This window comes from Megascapheus bottae, chromosome 7 (assembly GCF_031878675.1).
Source record: "Megascapheus bottae isolate mThoBot1 chromosome 7, mThoBot2.hap1, whole genome shotgun sequence".
Lineage (NCBI taxonomy): Eukaryota > Metazoa > Chordata > Mammalia > Rodentia > Geomyidae > Megascapheus > Megascapheus bottae.
In genome coordinates this window covers 52,166,529-52,188,451 of record NC_143515.1, presented here as the reverse complement: position 1 = coordinate 52,188,451, position 21,923 = coordinate 52,166,529, and the positions used below count along the sequence as shown (strand labels likewise).

The 21,923-nt window shown below is 42.2% G+C and overlaps 1 protein-coding gene across 1 annotated transcript; it reads right to left on the bottom strand.

The window, feature by feature from the left end:
- On the bottom strand, window positions 1–17,805 carry Stpg4 (sperm-tail PG-rich repeat containing 4). The gene is made up of 7 exons (XM_090336155.1): window positions 17,641–17,805; window positions 15,647–15,706; window positions 14,547–14,804; window positions 8,485–8,549; window positions 7,453–7,507; window positions 3,044–3,148; window positions 1–143 (listed from the first exon to the last, which is right to left on the bottom strand). The coding sequence occupies exons 1-7, from the start codon at window positions 17,722–17,724 to the stop codon at window positions 27–29; spliced, it is 744 nt and encodes a 247-aa protein (XP_090192281.1). The 5' UTR covers window positions 17,725–17,805; the 3' UTR covers window positions 1–26.
- Between the last annotated feature and the right edge of the window lie 4,118 nt (window positions 17,806–21,923).

The following is a 21,923-nucleotide window of genomic DNA, read 5'->3' as shown; positions in this document are numbered from 1 at the left end:
TAGCTTAATACCAAGATTGCTTTATTTTATAAACCAATGGTGTTGTTGAAGAAGAGGCTGTGTTCTCGACCCATTTTGGCTATGGTTGGGGACTGTTTGGGGAACTGGCTGGAAGACACGTATGCTCCTGGGCCGGGAGTTCTCTGGAATAGAAAATAGGGACTAATGAGATAATGATGCCAAAATCCAATGTTCCCGAGCCTGCCACAGAAGGCCGGGATGCAGCTGAGATGCTGAGAGAAGCCAATGACAACTGGCGCCTGTGGAAGAGGCAGGCAGGCCATGTTCCAGCTTACTTCCCCCAGCAAGCAGCTCCAAGGCATGCCTGCTTGCCCTCTGCCTCCAGCTGAGCCAGCAGCAAGTGGCTGAGAGATTGGGTCCTGCATCTGGCAGCTCTCCAACGCAGAACTGCCACCCTGCCCAACCCCTGTCCTGCTCCTGTCTCTGGATCCTAGTATCAGCAGCATTCTCAAAGGAGCCATGTACTCTCATGTTTAAATGTTGTATTTTCATTTAGCTGACATTTTTTGAACAGAATATGGTGTGAATTATTTAAACAACGCTTCTCTCCAGAGCAATAAAGTATAAATGTCCTTGTCCCAGGCTGAGATCATAATTTCTTATGCTGTAGGCACGCATGGATTCTTAACAGTTAAAGAGTTCGTTTTGGTGCTCATGCTGGGCTTGGACTCAGGGCCTGAGCTTTTTTGTTGTTGTTGTTCCTCAAGGCTCATGTCCTACTACTTGAGTCAAAGCTCCACTTCCAGCTTTTTGCTGGTTAACTAGAGTCTTTCCTACCCAGGCTGGTTTCAAAGCACAATCCTAAAATCTCAGCCTCTTGAGCAGCTAGGATTATAGTCGCAATTCACCAAAGCACCTGGCCTTGTCCTTGGTGAAGGACAAGGTTTTCAGAGTGTCAGGTCTGGGTTCAAGTCCTAGACTCATCACCAATGGCTGAATCCAATCCCCTAAACCATCAGTCAAGGAACAGGGCATATCTGTTGCAAGGGTGTGGAGCTCACTGGAGTCCCCTCAGAACACACAGTACACTTCCAGTCCAGCCACAGCCTTCCACACATTGTTATCCACTATTCTGGTTACTGATTGTGTCCACCCTACCTTGACTGCTGCTGTCTCTTCAGGAGACAGAGTAGAAACTGTTACCGTAAGAGTTGAGCAGAGCTGTCAGCCTGGGCGGAAGTCATCAGCTGCCTGCAAAAGCTGCTTTAAACACAGGATGTTTGGCTTGCCAAAAGCAAAGGAGTAGCCTGGAAATCTAATCAAGTCCTGGCCACACGTCAAAGGAAGTGGAAGACTATTAATTCTATTAAGGAAGATGTAACACAACCATGTAGTCCTGGAAGGCCAGCCCACGGCAAAGGGGGCTCAAGGGGCCTGGAGGCTGCTACTCCGGGTGTAGTCATCTTAAAAACATCCAGCTCAGCCTCCTAGCCCTGATTTCCCTGTCACCAAGTGACCTTCCTGGTTTGTCCTTAACTTCCATAAAAATCTCCTATAAGGAAGAGTAGCAACTCCAAAGGCTATGTCCATCCTTGATGGATGCTTACAATTAATATCGCACTTTCTGTCACCTTGCTCAGTTTCCTGGGAGTTTGGTTAGTACCATTCGGTCTTCCTGAGAATGTTTGGTCCTGTGGGCTTTGGCAAGCATCTGTTTCTGAATGGCAGTGGTATCATTAAGGTGAGGCCCCTTCAGCCTTCTGTTGTCAGTCTGCCTCCAACTTTACTAGCTGTGCCCTCACAGTATTCCATCACATAAAGGTCCCATGATCTCAACTCTGCAGTCCATCTGCTCCAAAGCAGAGATTCTGAAAGCCGTGGCCTGGGGCCCAACAGGTGACCTAAGCCAAGACCCTGGCAGTATTAGCCTTTTACTACCCACTGCCCTGACTTTTCATTCCACATTCTTGATTCCCAAGGAGAACACATTTTCTTACAGGCAAAATTTCTTTTCCCCCCTAACTACCTCAAATGAGATCACCAAGTCTCAGTGACTTTCAGACTGCTGCAGACTAGGAAGTACAAAGTTGTAGATATTAAAAAGTCTATTAGCAACCTTTTCTTTTTCTTTTTGACCATACTGAGATTTGAACACAGGGCTTTGCACTTGCTAGGCAAGTACTCTACCACTTGAGCTATGTCTTCTCAGCCCTTTTCACTTTTTTTTTCAGATATGGCACATGATCCTCCTACCTCTGTCTCCCATGTACCTGGAATTACAGGTACATGCTTGGCTAGAAAGTCTTTTAAGCCGGGCGCAGGTGGCTCATGCTTATAATCCTAGCTACTCAGGAGGCTGAGATATGAGTATCACACTTTGAAGTCAGCATGGGAAGAAAGTCCATGAGGCTCTTATCTCCAATAAAGAAAAGGCCAGAAGTGGTACTACAGCTCAGGTGGTGCTAGCCTTGAGAACAAAGAGACACAGGAACAGTGCTCAGGCCCTGTTGATCAACTCCATATCATGCGTTTATAATCTTTCTTGGTCTTCTTGGATCTTTCAAGGTGCTTTTTACCCCCAGAAGATCCTATTTTATTTGTAAAGCCATGTGGACTTGAGCCTCTTGCTGCTTTCTGGGTGCTTTCCCGAGAGCTGGGTGCAGCGATGGCTCGTGTCTTAATGGTCTCATTTGGTTCAGTAATAATGTCACTGCAGTTTTTTACTTCCTTGGGTTGCCAGAAATCACACATATATGTACATGAAGAATAGCAGTTCTGGATGACTGGAGGCAGCCATGCAAGCCGCTCCCTAATCCATGAATGGTACCCACTCCACCCAGACAGGTCAGAACATCAAAGGCAATTCTTGTGATCACTGTCTTCTATTGACTCACGATCCAGCCACAGTTTTCAAGCCGTGGGTCGCCCTCAGTCTGAAGCTGTTAGAGTTGTACACTCCATACTGCCTTGACACCACACTGTATACAATACACTACAACCATGTGAGTTTCCTTACCCCTCTGTCCCACCCACAGAGGCAGAGTTATATGACCTACATCACAGCTTCTTTTAGAATACTTACAGAACAGCTGGGCAAGAATCGTGGTACCGTGGATCGAAAAGAAGAAGTGATGGAGCTTGCTGGAGGGATTAGTAAGTCATATTCACCTGGTCCTGGGCCTTCACGCTGTAGAACATTTTTTGAAAACTGTTTAGGGGCCGGGAGTTTGGCCTAGTGGGAGAGTGCTTGCCTAGCATGCATGAAGACCCGGGTTCAATTCCTTGGTACCACATACATAGAAAAAGCTGAAAGTGTCTCTGTGACTCAAGTGGTAGAGCAAGAGCCTTGAGAAAGCCCAAGGATAGTGCTCAGGTCCTGAGTTCAAGCCCCAGGACTGGCAAAAATAAAATAAAAATGTTTATTCCTAATGTTTGATCTATTTTAAGGCTTTATTTGCCTTTCACAAATAAATAAATGAATCAATGTCAAAACAATTCATGAATACTAGGCAAGTACTCTGACACTGAACTAATTCTCTAGCTTTCAAGTTCTGTATATTTTTAAAGCTTTCATAGTGTTAAGTGAAAACCAATGTATATTTATCATTTTGGCCGAGCTATTCTACTTTTAGACACAATCATCCTAAGAAGCAATGTGCACAAATACTTAGCTACAGACATCCACCGTAAAACCACTTCAAAAAGCAAAAGACTGGAAGAAATTAAATGAGGGATGATATATACCTGGTGAAATAAACTGATTCTTCTACCTAGCTAGCCAATGTTATGCCTGTAAAATCGTTTTTATAAACATAAAACCTTACCATACCAGTAAGTAAGAAACATCAACTTAAAAAAATAAGTACACAACCGGCTGAGAGTTTGGCCTAGTGGTAGAGTGCTTGCCTAGCATGCACAAACACCAGGGTTCGATTCCTCAGCACCACATACATAGAAAAAAAATTAAAAAGCCGGAAGTGGTGCAGAGGCTCAAGTGGTAGAACTCTGGCCTTGAGAAAGTCCAAGGACAGTGCTCAGGCCCTGAGTTCAAACCCCAGCACTGGCAAAAAAAAAAAAAAATATGGACAACTGAAAGTCTGACCAGAAAACGTCCTCATTCTAATGACTGGCTCAGGGACAATCATATGACCCCAACCTTTTTACATTCACCTGGCTGAGCAGGCAAGGTGTATGTAGGGCTTGGGGAGAGAACAGTTTCAAAGGATGCAGGAAAATAGCACCCAAATGTGCTCTGGCTAGGTCCAACAATAAATGCTTCCTCTAGGTTTGAACGTTCGTCCTCTTTGAGATTTAATTCCCACTGTGAGATATTAACAGAGCAGAAACTTAATCTGATGGGGATATTAGGAGGTAGGGCCTTTAGGAGTGATTAGGCTAAATGTGACTACAAGGGTGGGGTCCTAATCCACCCAGCCTGAGGAAGAACCACCTGAACTAAGATGCTCTCAGCCTGGGATGGATGCCCAGGCCACACCAGCAATCATCTCGCCTGATGAGACTACCTAACTTACCAGACTTTGGCACTACGAATGGGGGAAAAAAAGTTGGAGGCAAAATTTAATTGGTATAGAATTAGTCAAGTAAGTAATCTGAACGAGTTCACTCTTTTAAACTGGCAAAGGAAAAAGGGGGAAGGGGAGGGAGAGGGGAAGAAAAAGAGGAGAAGAGGAGAAGGAGGGAGAAGAGGAAGAAGAGAAGGAAAACTTACCTAAATTTGTGGCATTTCATTATAGCAACAGAAAACAGGCTAAGGCACTAATCCATCTTTTTTTTTTTTTTTTTTTTTTTGCCAGTCCTGGGCTTGAGCTCAGGGCCTGAGCACTGTCCTTGGACTTTCTCAAGGCTAGAGCTCTACCACTTGAGCCTCAGCACCACTTCCGGCTTTTTTTTTTTCTATGTATGTGGTACCGAGGAATCGAACCCCGGTCTTCATGCATGCTAGGCAAGCTCTTTAACCACTAGGCCAAACTCCCGGTCCGTCACTAATCCATCTTTACATTTTTTTTTTTTTGCTAAAACTAATTTGGGAAGAGTTTCTGTCACTTGCAATGGAAAAGTCTTATTTCATCCTTTACCCCCCCTCCACTGTTTCCAGTCAGGATACTATTATAAGAAAGAAACTTAGCAAATGCTTCACACTCACAGCTGGACAGCAAAATCTGCATTGTTGCCAAAGTTGCATAATTATTGTTATTTGGGGGGGGGGTCATGGGGCTTGAACTCTGGGCCTGGGCACTCAAGCTCAAGGCTACCACCCTACCCCTGGAGCCACAGCCCCACTTCCTATTTTCTAGTGATTCGTTAGAGATAAGAGGCTCATGGCCGTTAGAGCTCAGGCTAGTGTTGAACCTCGATCCTCAGATCTCAGCCTTCTGAGTAGCTAGGATTACAGGCATGAGCCACCACACCTGCCTATCATTCTATTATTTTAATTTTATTGTGTGTGTGTGTGCATGCGTGTGCATGTGTGTGCATGTGCGTGTGTATTTAGCAGTCCTGGGACTTGAACTCAGGGCCTGGGTACTGTGCCTTAGCTTTTATGCTCAAGGCAAGAGCTCAACCACAAGAGCCATAGCTGTACTTCTAGCTTTTAACTGGAGAAAAGAGTCTCACAGACTTTCCTGCCTGGAATGGCTTTGAACAGTGATCCTCAAGTCTCAACCTCCAGTGTAGCTAGGATTACAAGTGTGACCTGCGCTTGGGTTCTTTCTTTCTTTTTTCTTTTTACTTCTTTCTTTCTTTCTTTCTTTCTTTCTTTCTTTCTTTATTTATTTATTTATTTTGCCAGTCCTGGGGCATGAACTCAGGGCCTGAGCACTGTCCTTGAGCTTTCTCAACGCTAGCACTCTACTACTAGAGCCACTTTTGGCTTTTTCTGTGTATGTGGTACTGAAGAATTGAACCCAGGTCTTATTAGTGCATATTTGGCAAGCACTCTACCAGTAGGCCAAATTCTGGCCCTTAATTATTTCTTAATAAGAAAAATTATCAGACTTGTTTTTCCTGAAAAATCCTGGTATACCTATAGCTATATTGGAATGATTACATTTTCCAAAAACATTACTTATAACTGAAACTCATCTTTGAGGAAAATTGAAACTGGGACCTGCTTTAATCATTTTAATTTCCAGATTCCACTCAGGCGAAAATCAATTTTCTGCTTTATTCACTCTGACCAGGTTTATTATTTTCTGCTCCCCATGGAATATCAAACTGTCAGCTTACTTTTTAATTGAACTAATTCCTTAAATGCAAAAACAGCTGGGCTGAATCCACATTCTTCTCCCTGGTCACATTATGACACAGTGTAGCCAGAGTTTGCATCATTCTTTTGAGGACTCTTTGTTAAGTATGAACAAAACTGACGGATCACAAAACAATCATTTATATACATATAGGCTCTTTTTCTTTTTCCTTTTTTTTTTTTTTTGCCAGTCCTGGGCTTAAGCTCAGGGCCTGAGCACTGTCCTTGGATTTTTCTCAAGGCTAGAACTCTACCACTTGACCTATAGCACCACTTCTGGCTTTTTCTATGTATGTGGTACCAAGGAATTGAACCCAGGTCTTCGTGCATGCTAGGCAAGCACTCTACCACTAGGCCAAACTCCCGGCCTCCATTTTTTTTTTCTTTTTTATTTATTGCTTTCCATTTTTTTATGGTGCTACAAGGTTTTTTAAAAAAAAAAAAACAGAAACAACTTCAAATACTTCTCACAATATTTTTTACAAATATTTCTTAAGCCATTCACTGGTGGTTCACATCTGTAATCCGAGCTACTCAAGAGGCTGAGATCTGAGGATCATTGTTCCAAGCCAGCTGGGGCAGGGAAGTCTATGAGACTCTTACTTCCAATAAACTACTCAAAAAAGCCGGAAGTGGTAGTGTGGGTCAAGGCAATTGCATGAATCATTTATAGCTTATTACTACAATAAAAAAAAAGTTAATATATTAGCCAGGCACAGTGGCTCACATCTGTAATCCTAGCTACACAGGAGGCTGAAATTTGAGGATTGCTATTCAAAGCCATCCCAGGCACTAATTACCACAAGACTTTTATCTCCAGTTAACCACTAGAAAACAGGAAGTGACACTGTGGCTCCAGAGGTAGGGTGGTAGCCTTGAACTGAAAAGCTCAGGAACAGCACCTAGTCCCATGACTGACAAAAAAAAAAAAAGTTAATATATTTGAAGAAACTGTTGTATTTTTTTTTTTTTTTTTTTGCCAGTCCTGGGCTTGAGCTCAGGGCCTGAGCACTGTCCCTGGATTTTCTCAAGGCTAGAGCTCTACCACTTGAGCCTCAGCAACACTTCTGGCTTTTTTCTATGAATGTGGTACCAAGGAATCGTACCCGGGTCCCGGGTCTTCATGCATGCTAGGCAAGCACTTTAACCACTAGGCCAAACTCCCGGCCCCTGTTGTATATTTTAAACAGCAGATTCATCAGGAATAGTTGTCTATATATACTTACAGGAGTGAAGTAGTTTTGTGGGAATCTTTGAACTGCAGAACGAAAGACAAAGCTCCTATATCAAAAATGAAGAAAAGGAAAAAAGAGGTTTCTAAATCTGTTTTTTTAGAGGAGAAATACTTGTTAAATGATCCCCTAATTATTCTAATCTGGATATGAGAGTCACAAGTGAGATTTAAAAGCTGTAAGAAGGGCCAGGAGTGTGACCCATCAGTAGAGCGCTTACCTAGCATGCACAAAGCTCTGGGTTTGATTCCTTAGTGCCACATACACAGAAAAAGCTGGAAATGGTGCTGTGGCTCAAGTGGTAGAATGCTAGGCTTGAGAAAGCTCAAGTGCAGTGCCCAGTCCCTGAGTTCAAGTCCCAGGACTGGCAAAAAAAAAAAAGAAGGCTGTAAGTAACCAGACACCAATGGTTCATGCCTGTAATCCTAACTACTCAGCCTGAGATCTGAGGATTGAGGTTCAAAGCCAGCCAGGGCAGAAAAGTCTCTATGAGACTCTTATTTCCAATAAACTGCTCAAAGAAAGCCGGAAGTGGTACTGTGGGTCAAGGCAGTTACATGAATCATTTATAAGCTCAATTAACCACTCAAAAACTAGAAGTTTAGGCCTGATGTGGTGGCTCACGCCTATGATCCTAGCTTCTCAGGAGGCTGAGATCTAAGCATTGGTTCAAAACCAGCCCCAGCACTAAAAAAATCCCTGAGACTCTTCAATTAATCACCAGAAAACAAGAAATGGTACTGTAGCTCAAAGGCGTAGGGCAGTAGACTTGAGCTGAAGAGCTCAAGGACAATACCTAGGCCCAGAGTTCAAGTCCTACAATGGACACATACAAAACAAAACAAAACTGGAAGTGGCATTGTGGCTCAAAGTGGTAGAATGCTAGCCTTGAACCAAAGAGCTCAGGGGCAGCACCTAGGCCCTGAGTTCAAGCCCTACAACTGACCAAAAAAAAAAATTGTAAGTTTTGCTGTAGAAAGGCAAGAATGAAATGACTTTAAAGTTACTTAATCAGTACAAACTTACCTGGAAGCATGCTTGGGAACTGGCAAAGGAACTACCTCATACTGCCCTGGGGAAAGATGAAGTGACTACGTAGAGAAACAAGGACACAGTAATAGATTAACAGATCAGTCCATAAACTCACTATATTATTGGCCATTCATAGTCCTTGATCTTATGGCCACATAACATTGAATCACATTACATCGTTTATTCTTGTTGAATTTTAGACAAATCGCCTGGATACTATGTGGGAAAACTCTGCCTAACTGATCACATTCTCAATGTACTACATTCAACAAATTGAGTGGACCGTTTGCTACCTGCCCTGGGGTACAACACAGTGCTGGTGGTAGGAAGCGGTGGTTAACAATCAATGGCACAGAAAGAATTCTAACAAAAAGGATTGTGCTGGTACCAGTGGCCTACACTTGTAACCCCAGCTCCTCAGGAAGCTATCTGAGGATCTTGGCTGAAAGCCAAATCGGAGTAGGAACGTCCATGAGACCCTTATCTCCAATTAACTACCAAAAGAGCTGGAAAGTGACTGGTAGTATAATAGCCTTGAACAAAAGAAGTTTAGGCACAGCACCCAGACCCTGAATTCAATCCTCAGGACTGGCACAAAAGTAAAGAAAATACAAAACAGCATTGTGATCTTCTAAAACACAGAGAGGAAAGTATGGGGAATTCAGGCCCTGAGCTCAACTCCCACAACTGACAAAACAACAAAAAACAATCCCCCATCCCCTCCAAAAAACCCTAAAGGACTCTGGACAATAGGTTCCTCAAAAAACTAAACATAGATCTTCCTTACAATCTAGTCATACCACTCCAGGACATCCAAAAAAATCACAAGCCAGGATACGATACCATAAAGACACTTGCTCAGCCATTATCACTGCTGTGCTATTCACAATAGCCAAGTCATGGAACATCCAAGATGCCTTACAGTAGATGAATGGATCTAAAAAATGTGGAACCTATACACAATGGAATTTTACACAGCCATTAGAAAGATGGATGGACCTAGTGTTGAATTAAGAGAGACAAAAGCACCTATGTGACTGGGCATGGTGGCCACTCCTATAATCCTAGCTACTCGGGAGGCTGAGATCTGAAGATCATGGTTCAAAGGCAGCCTAAAAAGTCCATGAGAGTCTTATCTCCAATTCATCTCCAGAAAACTGGAAGAGACCCTGTGGCTCAAAGGGGTAGGACAGTAGCCTTGAGCTGAAGAGCTCAGGGACAATGCCCAGGCCCAGAGTTCAAGTCCCTAACAACAACAACAACAACAACAACAATAACAAAAAAGGCACCTATGTGGAAGCTCAAATCTCTAGATCTTAAATATACTGGGACATAACTTACACAGGTCTCTAGGCATTCACACACAATGAGACCAAAGGATACCCTTAGGAAAGGAACACAAAAGCACAATGCCTATGTACATCTGATGATACAAAATAATATTTACTGAAATGAACTCCAGGAAATGAAAACAGGATTTCTTTTCTTTTCTTTTCCTGCCATATATTTGTTCCCATGCCTTTGGGAGTGAAGGGGGAGGCACAGAAATGGAGGGACAGAGGGTGAACACATGTAGCAATGGTAGTCAAGAGACACTGGTGAAAAGAAACAATACAACTTGTGGGTGGGGAGATGACCCTGAGAAGGCCTGTGGTAGAAATACAAGTAGAGCAGTCAAAAATCAAAATGATGCTTGGATTTTGTGGAGAAATCTAGGTAAGAGATATAAATTTGGTAATCACTGACACACAAGTATGGTTCCCAGCCTTGAGAGCACCCAGGGAAGGAGTTGGTGAAGAGTCTGCATGCCTGGGGCAGAGGAAGAGCAACAAATTGGGCAGCAGGAGCAGAGGTAGCAAAGAAAGCTGGGAAAAACCAAGACAGAAGATTAGAAGGATGTATAAAAGGCTTGAAAGCAAGGAGCTCATCTACAGATGAGGAAAGTCTACTCAGTGCCCACCTGAAGTGAAGGGTTTAGAATGACACGAATCCTTTAGCAACATGTCACCACTATGCACACACATTTTCATAAGGATAAACAGGGCCAAGGGAACTGAATATATATGAGAATAACAATGGTAATAAACTATGGCACTGAAACTTAGCGTGGAAGTTATCAGGGAGTTGAGGGGTAGTTAAAATGTGAAAGAATCAATGAGTTGTGAAAATAGGGAAAGGAAAAACATTGTTAGGGCTAGGATAGTAGGGTATGGCTTTAGAGTGAGATTAATATAAGTAATTCATGTAATTAAGATTATAGCTGGGTGCTAGTGGCTCATGCCTGTAATCTTAGCTACTCAGGAGGCTGAGATCTGAGGATCGTGGTTCAAAGCCAACCCAGGAACTAAAATGCATGAGACTTATCTTCAATTAACCACCAGAAAACCGGGAATGACACTGTGGCTCAAGTGGTAGAGTGTTAGCGTTGAGCTGAAGGTCTCAGGGACAGCGCCCAAGCCCAGAGTTCAAGCCCCATGATCAACAGAAAAAAAAAAAACAAAAACAAAAAAAAAAAAAACGCCAGGACAGGAAGTCCATGAGACTCTTATCTCCAGTTAACTACCAGAAAACTGGAAGCAGTGCTGTGGCTCAAAGTGGTAGAGTGCTATCCTTGAGCAAACAGAGCTCAGGGACAGCACTCAAACTCTAAGTTCAAGTCCCATGACCAACAACAACAAAAAAGATATAGAGGGCCGGGAGTTTGGCCTAGTGGTAGAGTGCTTGCCTAGCATGCACGAAGACCCGGGTTCGATTCCTTGGTACCATATACTTAGGAAAAGCCAGAAGTGGTGCTGAGGACAGTCCTCAGGCCCTGAGCTCAAGCCCAGAACTAGCAAAAAAAACCAAACAAACAAAATAAAACAAAGATATAGAGTATGATGGAAGGGATGACATCAATCAAGATATATTAGACTCGTAACCTGACTTATAGAACTGTAACTTTCTTATACAACTACTTAATACTTTTCTTTAAAAAAAAGAATGTGACTGGATTTTTTTTCTTCATAGAGAAAAGAGTAATTGTTTTATGCAAATATAAGGTTAACAAGGGATTTCAATAGTAATTGTGTTTTGGCTAGTTATGATGGGGTAAGAATGGATGTGTTTTATAAATTAGTGAATGTCAGCCCCCAAGAGAAATGTTTGCACTTGAATAGTTTGAATAAATTGTAGTGGGTTTTTTTGTTGTTTTCTTTTTTGTTTTTTGGGGTTTTTTTTGCTAGTCCTGGGGCTTGAACTCAGAGCCTGAGCTCTGTCCTTGGGCTTTCTCAAGGCTAGAGCTCTTCCACTTGAACCACAGCACCAATTCCAGCTTTTTTCTATGGTACTGAGGAATTGAACCCGGTCTTCGTGCATGCTAGGCAAGCACTCTACCACTAGGCCAAACTCCTGCCCCCCAAATTGTATTTTATATGAGTAAATAATGCAATTTCATGGTTCAAGAAAATCAAAACAAGTCCAGGCATGGTGGCTCACTCCTGTAATCCTAGCTACTCAGGAGCCTGAGATCTGACGATCACAGTTCAAAGCCAGCCTGGGCACTAAAATGTCTGTAAGACTCGTATCTCCAATTAATCACTAGAAAACTGGAAGTGGGGCTGTCACTCCAGGGGTAGGACGGTAGCCTTGAGCTGAAGACTGCAGGGAGAGCACCCAAGCCCAGAGTTCAAGCTCCATGACTCAAAAAAAAAAAAGGAAAAAAATCAAAACAATACATGGATATATGTGTTAAAAATAAAAATTATAAACTGAGAGTGAGGGAAGGGGTGACATTGTCCAAAAAGAAATACACTCTACCTGACTTATGTAACTGTAACCCCTTTGTAATCACCTTAATAATAACAATTTTAAAAAATTATAAAAGGTTGAAATTAAAACTCAAGAGTGTAAGAAGAGAAGTACAGGAAGAAGATAACATGAAAGAATGGCTTTACATTTGAGGTGGCCAAAACCATTTCACAGGTAGCCTGATTGTCTGATAACTGGCCATAAAACCCAGTTTCAATGTAACATTTGTGTTCAAACACTGTCGAAATGAACAGGGTATAGCTTCCCCAGTATGTCCTGTCCATCATTCTGTTTCACAGCCATAATTTACAAGCAATAGCAAGGGGATACAAATTGGGTATATGTGCTCAACCTGTTGGAAATGTCCACCTTTGCAATCATGACATTTTATTTTTTTGTCAGTTGAGTCTGGCCTGGAACAAGGATTCTGAGTACTGGGTTATAGGTTTGTGCCACCACACAGGCTACAACTCCTTAACTTCCAGTTGCTATGTACTCCTTCCTTCTCAAGTCATCAGAAGAGCATTTTGATAAAGTTATTAAAATTGATGCTATTCTTAGCTTCTCTCCATTGGGGGGGTTATTAAGGCACAGAGGATCAAAACAAATAACCAAAGTCCCAAGTAACAAAGTCTAAATCACAGTTCTGTCCATTGAATCAGAAGACACAACTCTTGCCATTTCCCTTCAACTACACCTATGTGAACCATTTTTCACTCAAGGCAGGAGGTGCACAGCACACTGGAAATAGTTCCTCAGTTGTACTCAGAAGCCTGAATTAGCTATGTATCCTAGAATATGTTACTTACTCTCCATTCACTTCAGTTTTCTTGCATGTAAAACAAAGATAACCTCTGTTCAACCTATTTCAGAATACTTAAGAAAGAAGCTAATGTACTTGTGGAAGCCCATAGTAAATATTAAGAGCCACATAAAAGGCATATATATCATTTAAGGTCCAGCTAAGCCTTACTTAATCCAAGGAGCTTTTGAGCCTTTCAGTCCAGCCTGCAGTGCGCTCTCCCTTGGCATTTCCTGCTCTATTATTTATCTCAACACTTGATATTTATATTTTGTTTGGTATTGCTGACTTAAGTATTTCCAGGTCAAGGAGCAGCTGGAAGGTACAATCCTTGCTGATCCCTGGTATTATAACATCAGCTCCCAAGACAGACTCTCTCCCCGAAGTGGTCTTCCCCACCTAAAAAAAAAAAAGCCTGAGGGCAGAGTCTCATGCCTATATAATTCTAGCTGCTCCAGAAGCAAAGAATAGGACAGTAGTCTGGGAGCAGTCCATGTAAAGAGTTTGCCAGATCTCCATCTCAACCAGCAGAAGCTGGACGTGGTGACATCCCCCTTGTCATCTCAACTATGCACAAGGAACATGATTTGAGGTCAGCTTAGGCAAAAGCATAGCTCACATGGTGGGAAACCTGCCTAGCAACTGCAAGACCCTGAATGCAACACTAGTACTCCAACAAGTAGAAAGAAGAAATCCACAACAGGAACATCTTCCCTCCACGAAATCTAGCCTAGGGCTGTGAGCTGCGATCATCCATGAATAAATGGTGCAACCAAGAGCAGAATCTGACCCTTCTATGACCACAGTCTCATTTCTACAAGGGAAAATAAGCATGCTATTTTTAGTTCTAGGATGAACTCAAGAGTTTCCCCACACGTGAAATACATGTTGCACCGAGTAGTCATTCCTCGCCCCCAAGAAAAATTTTTTTTGCCAGTCCTGGGGCTTTAACTCAAGGCCTGAGCACTGTCCTTGGGATTTCTCAAGACTAGAGCTCTACCACTTGTGCCATAGAACCATTTCCGGCTTTTTCTATGTATGTGGTACTAAGGAATGGCCGGGTCTTTGTACATGATAGGCAAGCACTCTACCACTAAGCCAAACTCCCAGCCCTCACTGGACACATTTTCAAGGTAGATAGTTCATTGTTTGACTTCTATAGGAAACAAGATGTTTTCTATTGAAGTAGGGAGAAATCTATAGTCTATCATTTTTTGATGATTGATGGGACTTGAACTCAGGGTTCTCCATGCTGTCCCTCTTTTGCTCAAGGTCTACTATGTTGAGCCACAGCTCCACTTCCAGTTTTCTGGTGTTTAATTAGAGAAGAATCTCATGGACTTTCTCGCCGTGGCTGGCTTTGAACCAGTGATCCTCACATCTCAAGTCTCTTGAGTAGCTAGGATTACAATTGTGAGCTACCAGTGCCTGGCTCTCAAAACCCAATTTGTTAACAGCATTTTACCTTATCTTTGTCAACAAGAGTACTAGGGTTTGGCCGGGACTGGTCCTTGAATGAGTACGAGGCCATCTGCTTCTGTAATAGCTCTAGGAAGTCGGGAGGCCTGTAGTGTGGAACATCGTATGGTATTGGATCATTTCTTTGTACAAGCGGTGGCTTTCTTCTTCCTTCATTTTTAAAACTGTATGTTGTTATCACAGGATTTAACATAGATTCCTCAATAAAAGTTTTCAAGTGGTAAGTGCCAGGTATAGGAGTATTCTGTGGAAAATTAGATGTTTAAAATGTGTCAGTTTGCAACTTTTCCCAAAGAATTTTTTTTCTTCCAGTCCTGGGGCTTGAACTCAGGGTCTGGGCACTGTCCTTGGACACCTTTTGCTCAAGGCTAGCACTCTGCCACTTCATCCACAGTGCTGCATCTGGCTTTTTCCAGTATGTGGTTCCGGGGAATGGAACCTACTTTGTGCATGCTAGGTAAGCACATTACCACTAAGCCATGCTCCTGGTCCCCCATTTGTTTTGGCCAGTCCTGGGGCTTGAACTCAGGGACTGGGCACTGTCCTTAGACACTTTTTGCTCAAGGCTAGTGCTCTGTTACTTGAGTGCATCACTTCTGGCTTTTTCTGTGTATGTGATTTTGGGGACTTGAACCCAGGGCTTCATTCATGCTAGGTGAGCACTTTATCACTAGGCTGTGCTCCCTGCCCCCAAAGAATTGCTTTTGACTCATTCTGAAGTAGCATTTCTCTTTCCAAGTTTAATGAAATTCTATCTAGTATAACTAACACTCTTGACAGAATAATTATTTCAAAATAACTGTGATAATCTTTTTTCTGAAACTGATAAATTATCAAAAAACTAACAAAAAAGAGTTATCATAGGCTACCAAGAAAGCTGAGTTCAAATCCTCCAAAAAACCCTCCCAAAATAAAGTAACAAAATATAGATTTATCATTCACATGCTAATACATTGAGACTCATTTCATGGTTCATGTAGAAACAACCATTGTTTCCTTATAATTGTTACTGACTTAAGTGGCAAAACACTAAAATCTTAATGGGAATAAAAATAATTTGAATAAGAAAAACAGAAATATACACACCGTTAAGGTTATTCTCCACCATTCTTCTCTTTCATAAGATGATGTCTTCTTGGATGGTTTCTATCAACAGACATAAAATATGCCTAATTATTTGAAAGGTGATCCCTTGAAATGAAATATAACTTAAGTTTTCCAAAAGAAGTTAATATTTGCAAACTGATAAGTTATTAAAATGAAAGCTATATAATGATAACTTTTGCCTGTGTTTTCTTTTTAATATTTTATGACCTTAAGTGCTCTTGAGTATCTAAATTCTCTTTGGTTAGAGTAATATTCTCACATCAGTGTTATGAGGATATTAGATGTAATAAAACTTGATATTCTTGGAAAGTAAAAGTTGTGTTTGGGCCATAGCTCCCTTACTTAGTAGCTAAGTGCAACTCTTACATACCCCTCCTCCTCATATGACTCAAGTAGTAGAACACCTACTTAGCAAACGTAAGGTCCCAAATTCAAACTCCAGCATACAAAAAAAAAAAAAGGAAGAAGAAAAACTGGGCACAGTAGTTCAGGCCTGTAATCCCAACATTTAGAAACCTAAAGCGACCTAAGACACATGGCAGCAAGAGCCCAGCCAAATGAAACAAAAGCGATCGATAGAAAGAGTGACATTAATTGAGGTGCATTGTACTTATATTGAAATCTTTTTGTACATCTACTTAAGTGAGAAAAAGGCCATAAATATGATCAAAGTATAAAAGTGTTATAATCACCATGTGTCGGTGGCTCATGCCTGTCGTCCTAGCTACTCAGGAGGCCAAGACCTGAGCATCATGATTTAAAGCCAGCTGGGGCAGGAAAATCTGTGAGACTCATCTCTACTAATTTCCAAAGAGCTCAGCTCAGAGATAACACTCGGCCCTGAATTCAGGCCCCAGAACTAGCATACACATATATACAAAGTGTCATAATAAAACCCATTATTGTGTATAGTAACAAGATTACCCACAACAACACTCAATAAATTGTAGCTTGTATTTTTTACACCTTTTCTACCAAGTACAGCAGCAATTATTTGGTATTCATCCATTTCCAGGCATGCTCTTGTTTTCGTAATAAGCACTATAAACAAACATAGTATTTTTCCACATTTGTTTTAGCTCCAGTCCACAGAACATAGCTGTTCCTTTTATATTTCTAATAAGTAACATCATCAAGATATTAAGTTCTTTCACTTCATTTTATGCTTTTGTTCTAACTTTGAAAGGAATTATCTCAAACAAGAATATATTAAGCATAATAAATTGCATAAAAATCATTCATTCTTCCTCTCTCATAAATGAAATGCACTCAGGTACTACTGGGCATTAGTTTTACTATACAATATGCATATTTTATAGTAGCTTCATACAACCCTGTTAAAATTTCTCTCACATATTCCTTGATTAGATTTATGTAGAATCTTCAGGGCACATGTTACAGTCACAGAAAGAAAACTTTCCCAGGCAGGTCAAGACAGGTATCCACTTGTTCCCCAAAGCATATAAATGGGGTGGGAAGGAGCACAAGCAGCCCAGGAGATAAATCCAAAGCAAGGTAACTGTCCATCACAATTCAATCTCCCAAGGCAGGGGATTTCAAACTCCATTCATCTACCATTTTCAACTTACTCTAAAGAGGAAAGAGAAAAGAATGGCTGAACATCCCCACCCAAATTTATTTAAGAACTAGATAAAGACTATTTTACAAATTTTACACATTCTGAAGAGGAAGGACAAAGGTGTCTGAATGAGACAAACTCACTTTCCCCTACCAAGGAGGGAAAGGGTAAAATAACAACTCCACTGAAGCAGCAGTCCAGAGCAATTAATAATGGGAAAAATACGCGGGCGGGGGGAAGGAACAAAGGAAAAGGAGCTAAAGATCAAGTATATAAAGACAGGAAGAAAGGACTGCTAAGGGGCAAAGAGGGCAGGGCAGGGAGAGCGCCGAGGGTGAGAGCTGAGGGGAGGCTGGAATTAAGAGTGGCGGGTCCAGAGACCAGACGACCTTACCCGCAGTTTGAGCCCCGAGTCTCCACGCGCCAGCTCCTCTCTTAGTGGTGTGGTGGAGGTGATGGAAACGGCTTGCTGGTCCATTGCGGCCTCCTCTCTCCCAGGCCCACGCTGCCGAGGAAGCCAGGCGTTTCTGTTGCTAGGAAGCTGCCCAGCATTCCGTAGGTTTTTCTCCAGAAGTGGGGGCAGGAAGGCTGCAGGAGGCACGCGCTTATACACACGCACACACACACACACACACCCCGATTGGACCCAGTCGAGAGCTCTGGAGTCAGCCACATGACTGGTTCAAGGGCGGTTTGTAGGGGGCTTGCGGGTATCCACAGTTCCTGACCCAAGGCCACACCCCTGGCTGGGAGACTGCTTCACCATAAGGCTCGGGTCAGCCTTCCTAACCACTTGTCCCAAGAGAACTGTGGTCTCACCTCTCCTCTGGAGTAAGGGGTGGACTGGTTTCACCAGCCGTGAAGCCATAGACTGCCCATTTTCACATTGGCTTCTCTTCCCTGAAGCCTTTCATCCTGGAATCTTTTTTTTCAATCCCTTAATCTTAAATTCCATGTCTGTGTGTGCATGTGTGTGTGTATGCTCTTACTGGGGCTTAAACTTTGGCCCTCTCACACCTGCTTGGGTTTTTTGCTCAAGGCTTGTACTCTAGTACTTGAGTCTCACTTCCATTTGGGTTTTTTGCTGGTTAATAGGAGATAAAAGTCTCAGTCATAAGCTACTCTAAATAGCAACCCTTTGTACAACTATGTAATAAGATTTTTTCAGTCTCACAGACTTCCCTGACACCACACAAACACACACCAACAAACCCCAGTTCTGACAAAACAGTAGTACATTATGGCTTTTGTGTGTGTGTGCTGGTCCTGAGTCTTGAACTCTGTCCCTGGCCTCTTTGCTCAAGGCTAGCACTCTAACCACTTGAGCCACAGCACCACTTCTGGCTTTCTGAGTAAGTGAATGGAGATAAAAATCTCTGACTGGGCTGGGAGTGTGGACTAGTGATAGAGTGCTTGCCTAGTATGCACAAAGCCCTGGGTTGGATTCCCCAGAACCACATACACAGAAAAAAGCCAAAGTGGCCCTGTGGCTCAAGTGGCAGAGCACTAGCTTTGAGCAAAAAGTGTCCAAGGACAGTGTGCAGGCCCTGAGTTCAAGCCAGACTGGCAAAAAAAAAAAAAAAAAAAAAAAACCTCTGACTTTCCTGCCCAGGGCTGACTTCAAATTCCAATCAGATGCTGGAGCAGCTAGGATTATAGGATTATAGGTGTATGCCACCTGCACCCAGCTCCATAATAGTTCCATTGCTGCATAGATTCCTCCCTCATTCTTCATTTCTCCACTCTCACCTGCCAGAACATCAACTTTCAACACTGACTGCACTTGCTGTGATTTACTGTGGGCTTTTCCTTGTCTATAAAGGAGTAATAGTCATGCCCATTCACATGGAGTCATTTATATTTAAAAGCTCTCATCTCCTGTCTCCTTCAGAATCTCATACTCTGGTAAGTTGTAAACCCCTAAATATGTCACATTTCTAATGTCTCAACATATGCTATCCCTTCTGAAGGGTCATTCTTCTTTGACCACTTAAAAAAATTCAAGGGATAGCTATTATGTCCTGAAGGACCCTGCCTGCACCTAACTTGCACTTATTTAGACAGATCATTTCTCCTTTAAACACCCGAAACATGGGATTTTCATTTTTTCCATCTGTAAGTAAAACCAGAGAATGGATTACATACAGTAGTACCTTTGAAAAGATGATGTGCACAATTAAAACACCTTATTAAAATGCCCATTCTGACTCCACATAGGGATTGTGGTTTCTACATTTCTACAAAAAAAAAAAAAAAAAAAAACCTCTCCGCTGGGGCCAGGAGCATGGCTTAATGGTAGAGTGCTTGCCTAGCATGCACAAAGCCCTGGGTTTAATTCCTTGGTACCACATACACAGAAAAAGCCAGAAGTGGTTCTGTGGCTCATGGGGTAGAGCACTCGCATTGAGAAACACGAGGATAGTGCCCAGGCCCTGAGTTCAAGCCCCAGGACTGGCAAAACCAAAACAAAAAAAAAAAACCTCTCAGCTACCTGTACATCTGTATGTGACCTTTTCTGGAGCAAGAGACTAGAGAACTTAATTTATCTCAAAATACTTGGATCTTAAATTCACTTGCACTGCGTTTACAACGAGCCAAAATTACATGGCTTAGAAAAAGACAAGAGTTTTCATAAACATAAATTAATCAAGTCCATCTTTGTGGCTCATTTCACATTCTTATTTTGGTTAGACCTTTAAAACTGGCTCAGCAGACTAGGGAGTGGGTCCCTAGACACTAAAAGAATATGAAAGGTACAGAGAAGTCCAGAAACCAGTACAAGGTGTTAAAGTGAAAGGGACATCAAGATGAGAAAATAGCTTATCGCAAAAATAGAAACATAGGTCAGGCTTCAAGGACTTTATGTATAAAAGATTCAACATGTAGGATAAACTGTTCTTTCATTATTCTCTTTAAGAATTTGCAGAAACTGGGGGCTGGTGGTTCACTCCTATAATCCTAGCTACGTGGATCGTGGTTCAAAGCCAGTTCAGAAAAGTCAGTGAGACTCCTATCTTCAATTGACTACCAGAAATCTGGAAGAGGAGCTGTGACTCAAAGTGGTAGAGCATCAGCCTTGAGCAAGATATCAGGGACATCACTGAGGCCCTGAATTCAAGCCCCATGACCATCACTACCACCACCACCAAAAAAAAAAATCCTGAAAAATTCACAGGAAAAAGCCAGATACCAGTGGCTTAACCTTATAATCCTAAATACTCAAGAGGAAGCAGAATCTTAGGATCACAGTTTGAAGTTAAGCCAGACAGGGAAGTCTTGTGACTTTTTTTTTTTTGGTCACGGAGCTTGAAATCTGTCCCTGAGCTCTTCAGCTCAAGGCTAGTGCTCTGCCACTTGACCCATAGCACCACTTCCAGTTTTCTGTGGTCAACTGAGAATAAGAAGTCCTCTGGACTTTCATGCCCGGGCTGGCTTTGAACCACAATCCTCAGATCTCAGCCTCCTGAGTAGCTAGGAGTACAGGCCTGAGCCACTGTGCCTGGCGGTCATTCTTACACCTCTACCAAAAAGCCAGAAGTGGAGCTACCACTTAAGTATTATAGTGCCAACTTCGAGAAAAAAAAAGGGGGAACAGCTCCCAATCTCTGAATTAAATCCCCAATACTGGCACCTAAAAAAGATTCACAGGAAATTATACCTTCAATTCTGTGATGGTTTACTGGTAGAATTGAGAACAAAGATGCCACCAAAGTTGGTTACTACACACATAGTAACATGAAATTCATAACATGGTCAGTATTTGAAGGTGATTTTTTTTTTGCCAGTCCTGGGCTTGAGCTCAGGGCCTAAGCACTGTCCTTGGACTTTCTCAAGGCTAGAGCTCTACCACTTGAGCCTCAGCAACATTTCTGGCTTTTTTCTATGTATGTGGTACTGAGGAATTGAATCTGGGTCTTCACGCATGCTAGGCAAGCACTCTACCACTAGGCCAAGCTCTCAGCCCCTGAAGGTGATTCTTTTTATGTGCTGGAACTGGGCTTAAACTTAAGGCCCGGAGCTTTTAGCTTCTGTTCACTGCTAACAGTCTACCATTTGAGCCATAGCTCCATTTCCAGCTTTTTGCATCTTAGATGTAACTGGTCTGGCTGGCTTCTAACCTCAGATCTCAGCCTCCTGAGTAGTTCTACTGTAGGTTATGAACCACCAGCTCCCAGTTTGAAGGTGGTGACATTTTGGTGTCAGGCCTAGGTTCAGACATCATTATTCTAGATTAATAATAGAAATGAGATTTTTGAACACAGCTCTTTATGAGCATAGTTGCTTTATAATTCAATTTCTTATAAATCAAAGTGTACTTTATGGCTTTCATAGATTATAAAATTGCTAATTAATATAACACACAAGCAGAAGGGGTGATAGCTCAGTGGTAGATCCCTTCCTTGCCTTATATGCAGTCCTGGGGCTTGGTATCACTAGAAAAGACAGGCCCTGGCCTGTCTTCCCTTCTATTTCTCATCTTTGTAGCCATACCTTGTTACCAGCTATTACAAACCTCAAATCATTGAAATTGGAAGAACACCAAATGCACAATTCCATCTTAGAGGGTACACCCCTGGAAGCAAACAACTACACAAATGGAAAAGGTTATACTGTGTAGCTTCCATTCACTCAATGTTGATTACCAAGACCCAAAGTTAGAAAGCAGTGGGGCAAATG

Bases quoted from the DNA above. Each gene is read 5' to 3' on its own strand.
- Stpg4 (XM_090336155.1), bottom strand. From the start codon at position 17,724: ATGGACCAGCAAGCCGTTTCCATCACCTCCACCACACCACTAAGAGAG. The intron at 7,508-8,484 runs GTAAGTTTGTAC...TTTTTGATATAG, and splicing joins GTTCCCAAGCATGCTTCCAG to GAGCTTTGTCTTTCGTTCTG. The intron at 144-3,043 runs GTAAGTATTCTA...TTTCTATTCCAG, and splicing joins GATTCTTGCCCAGCTGTTCT to AGAACTCCCGGCCCAGGAGC.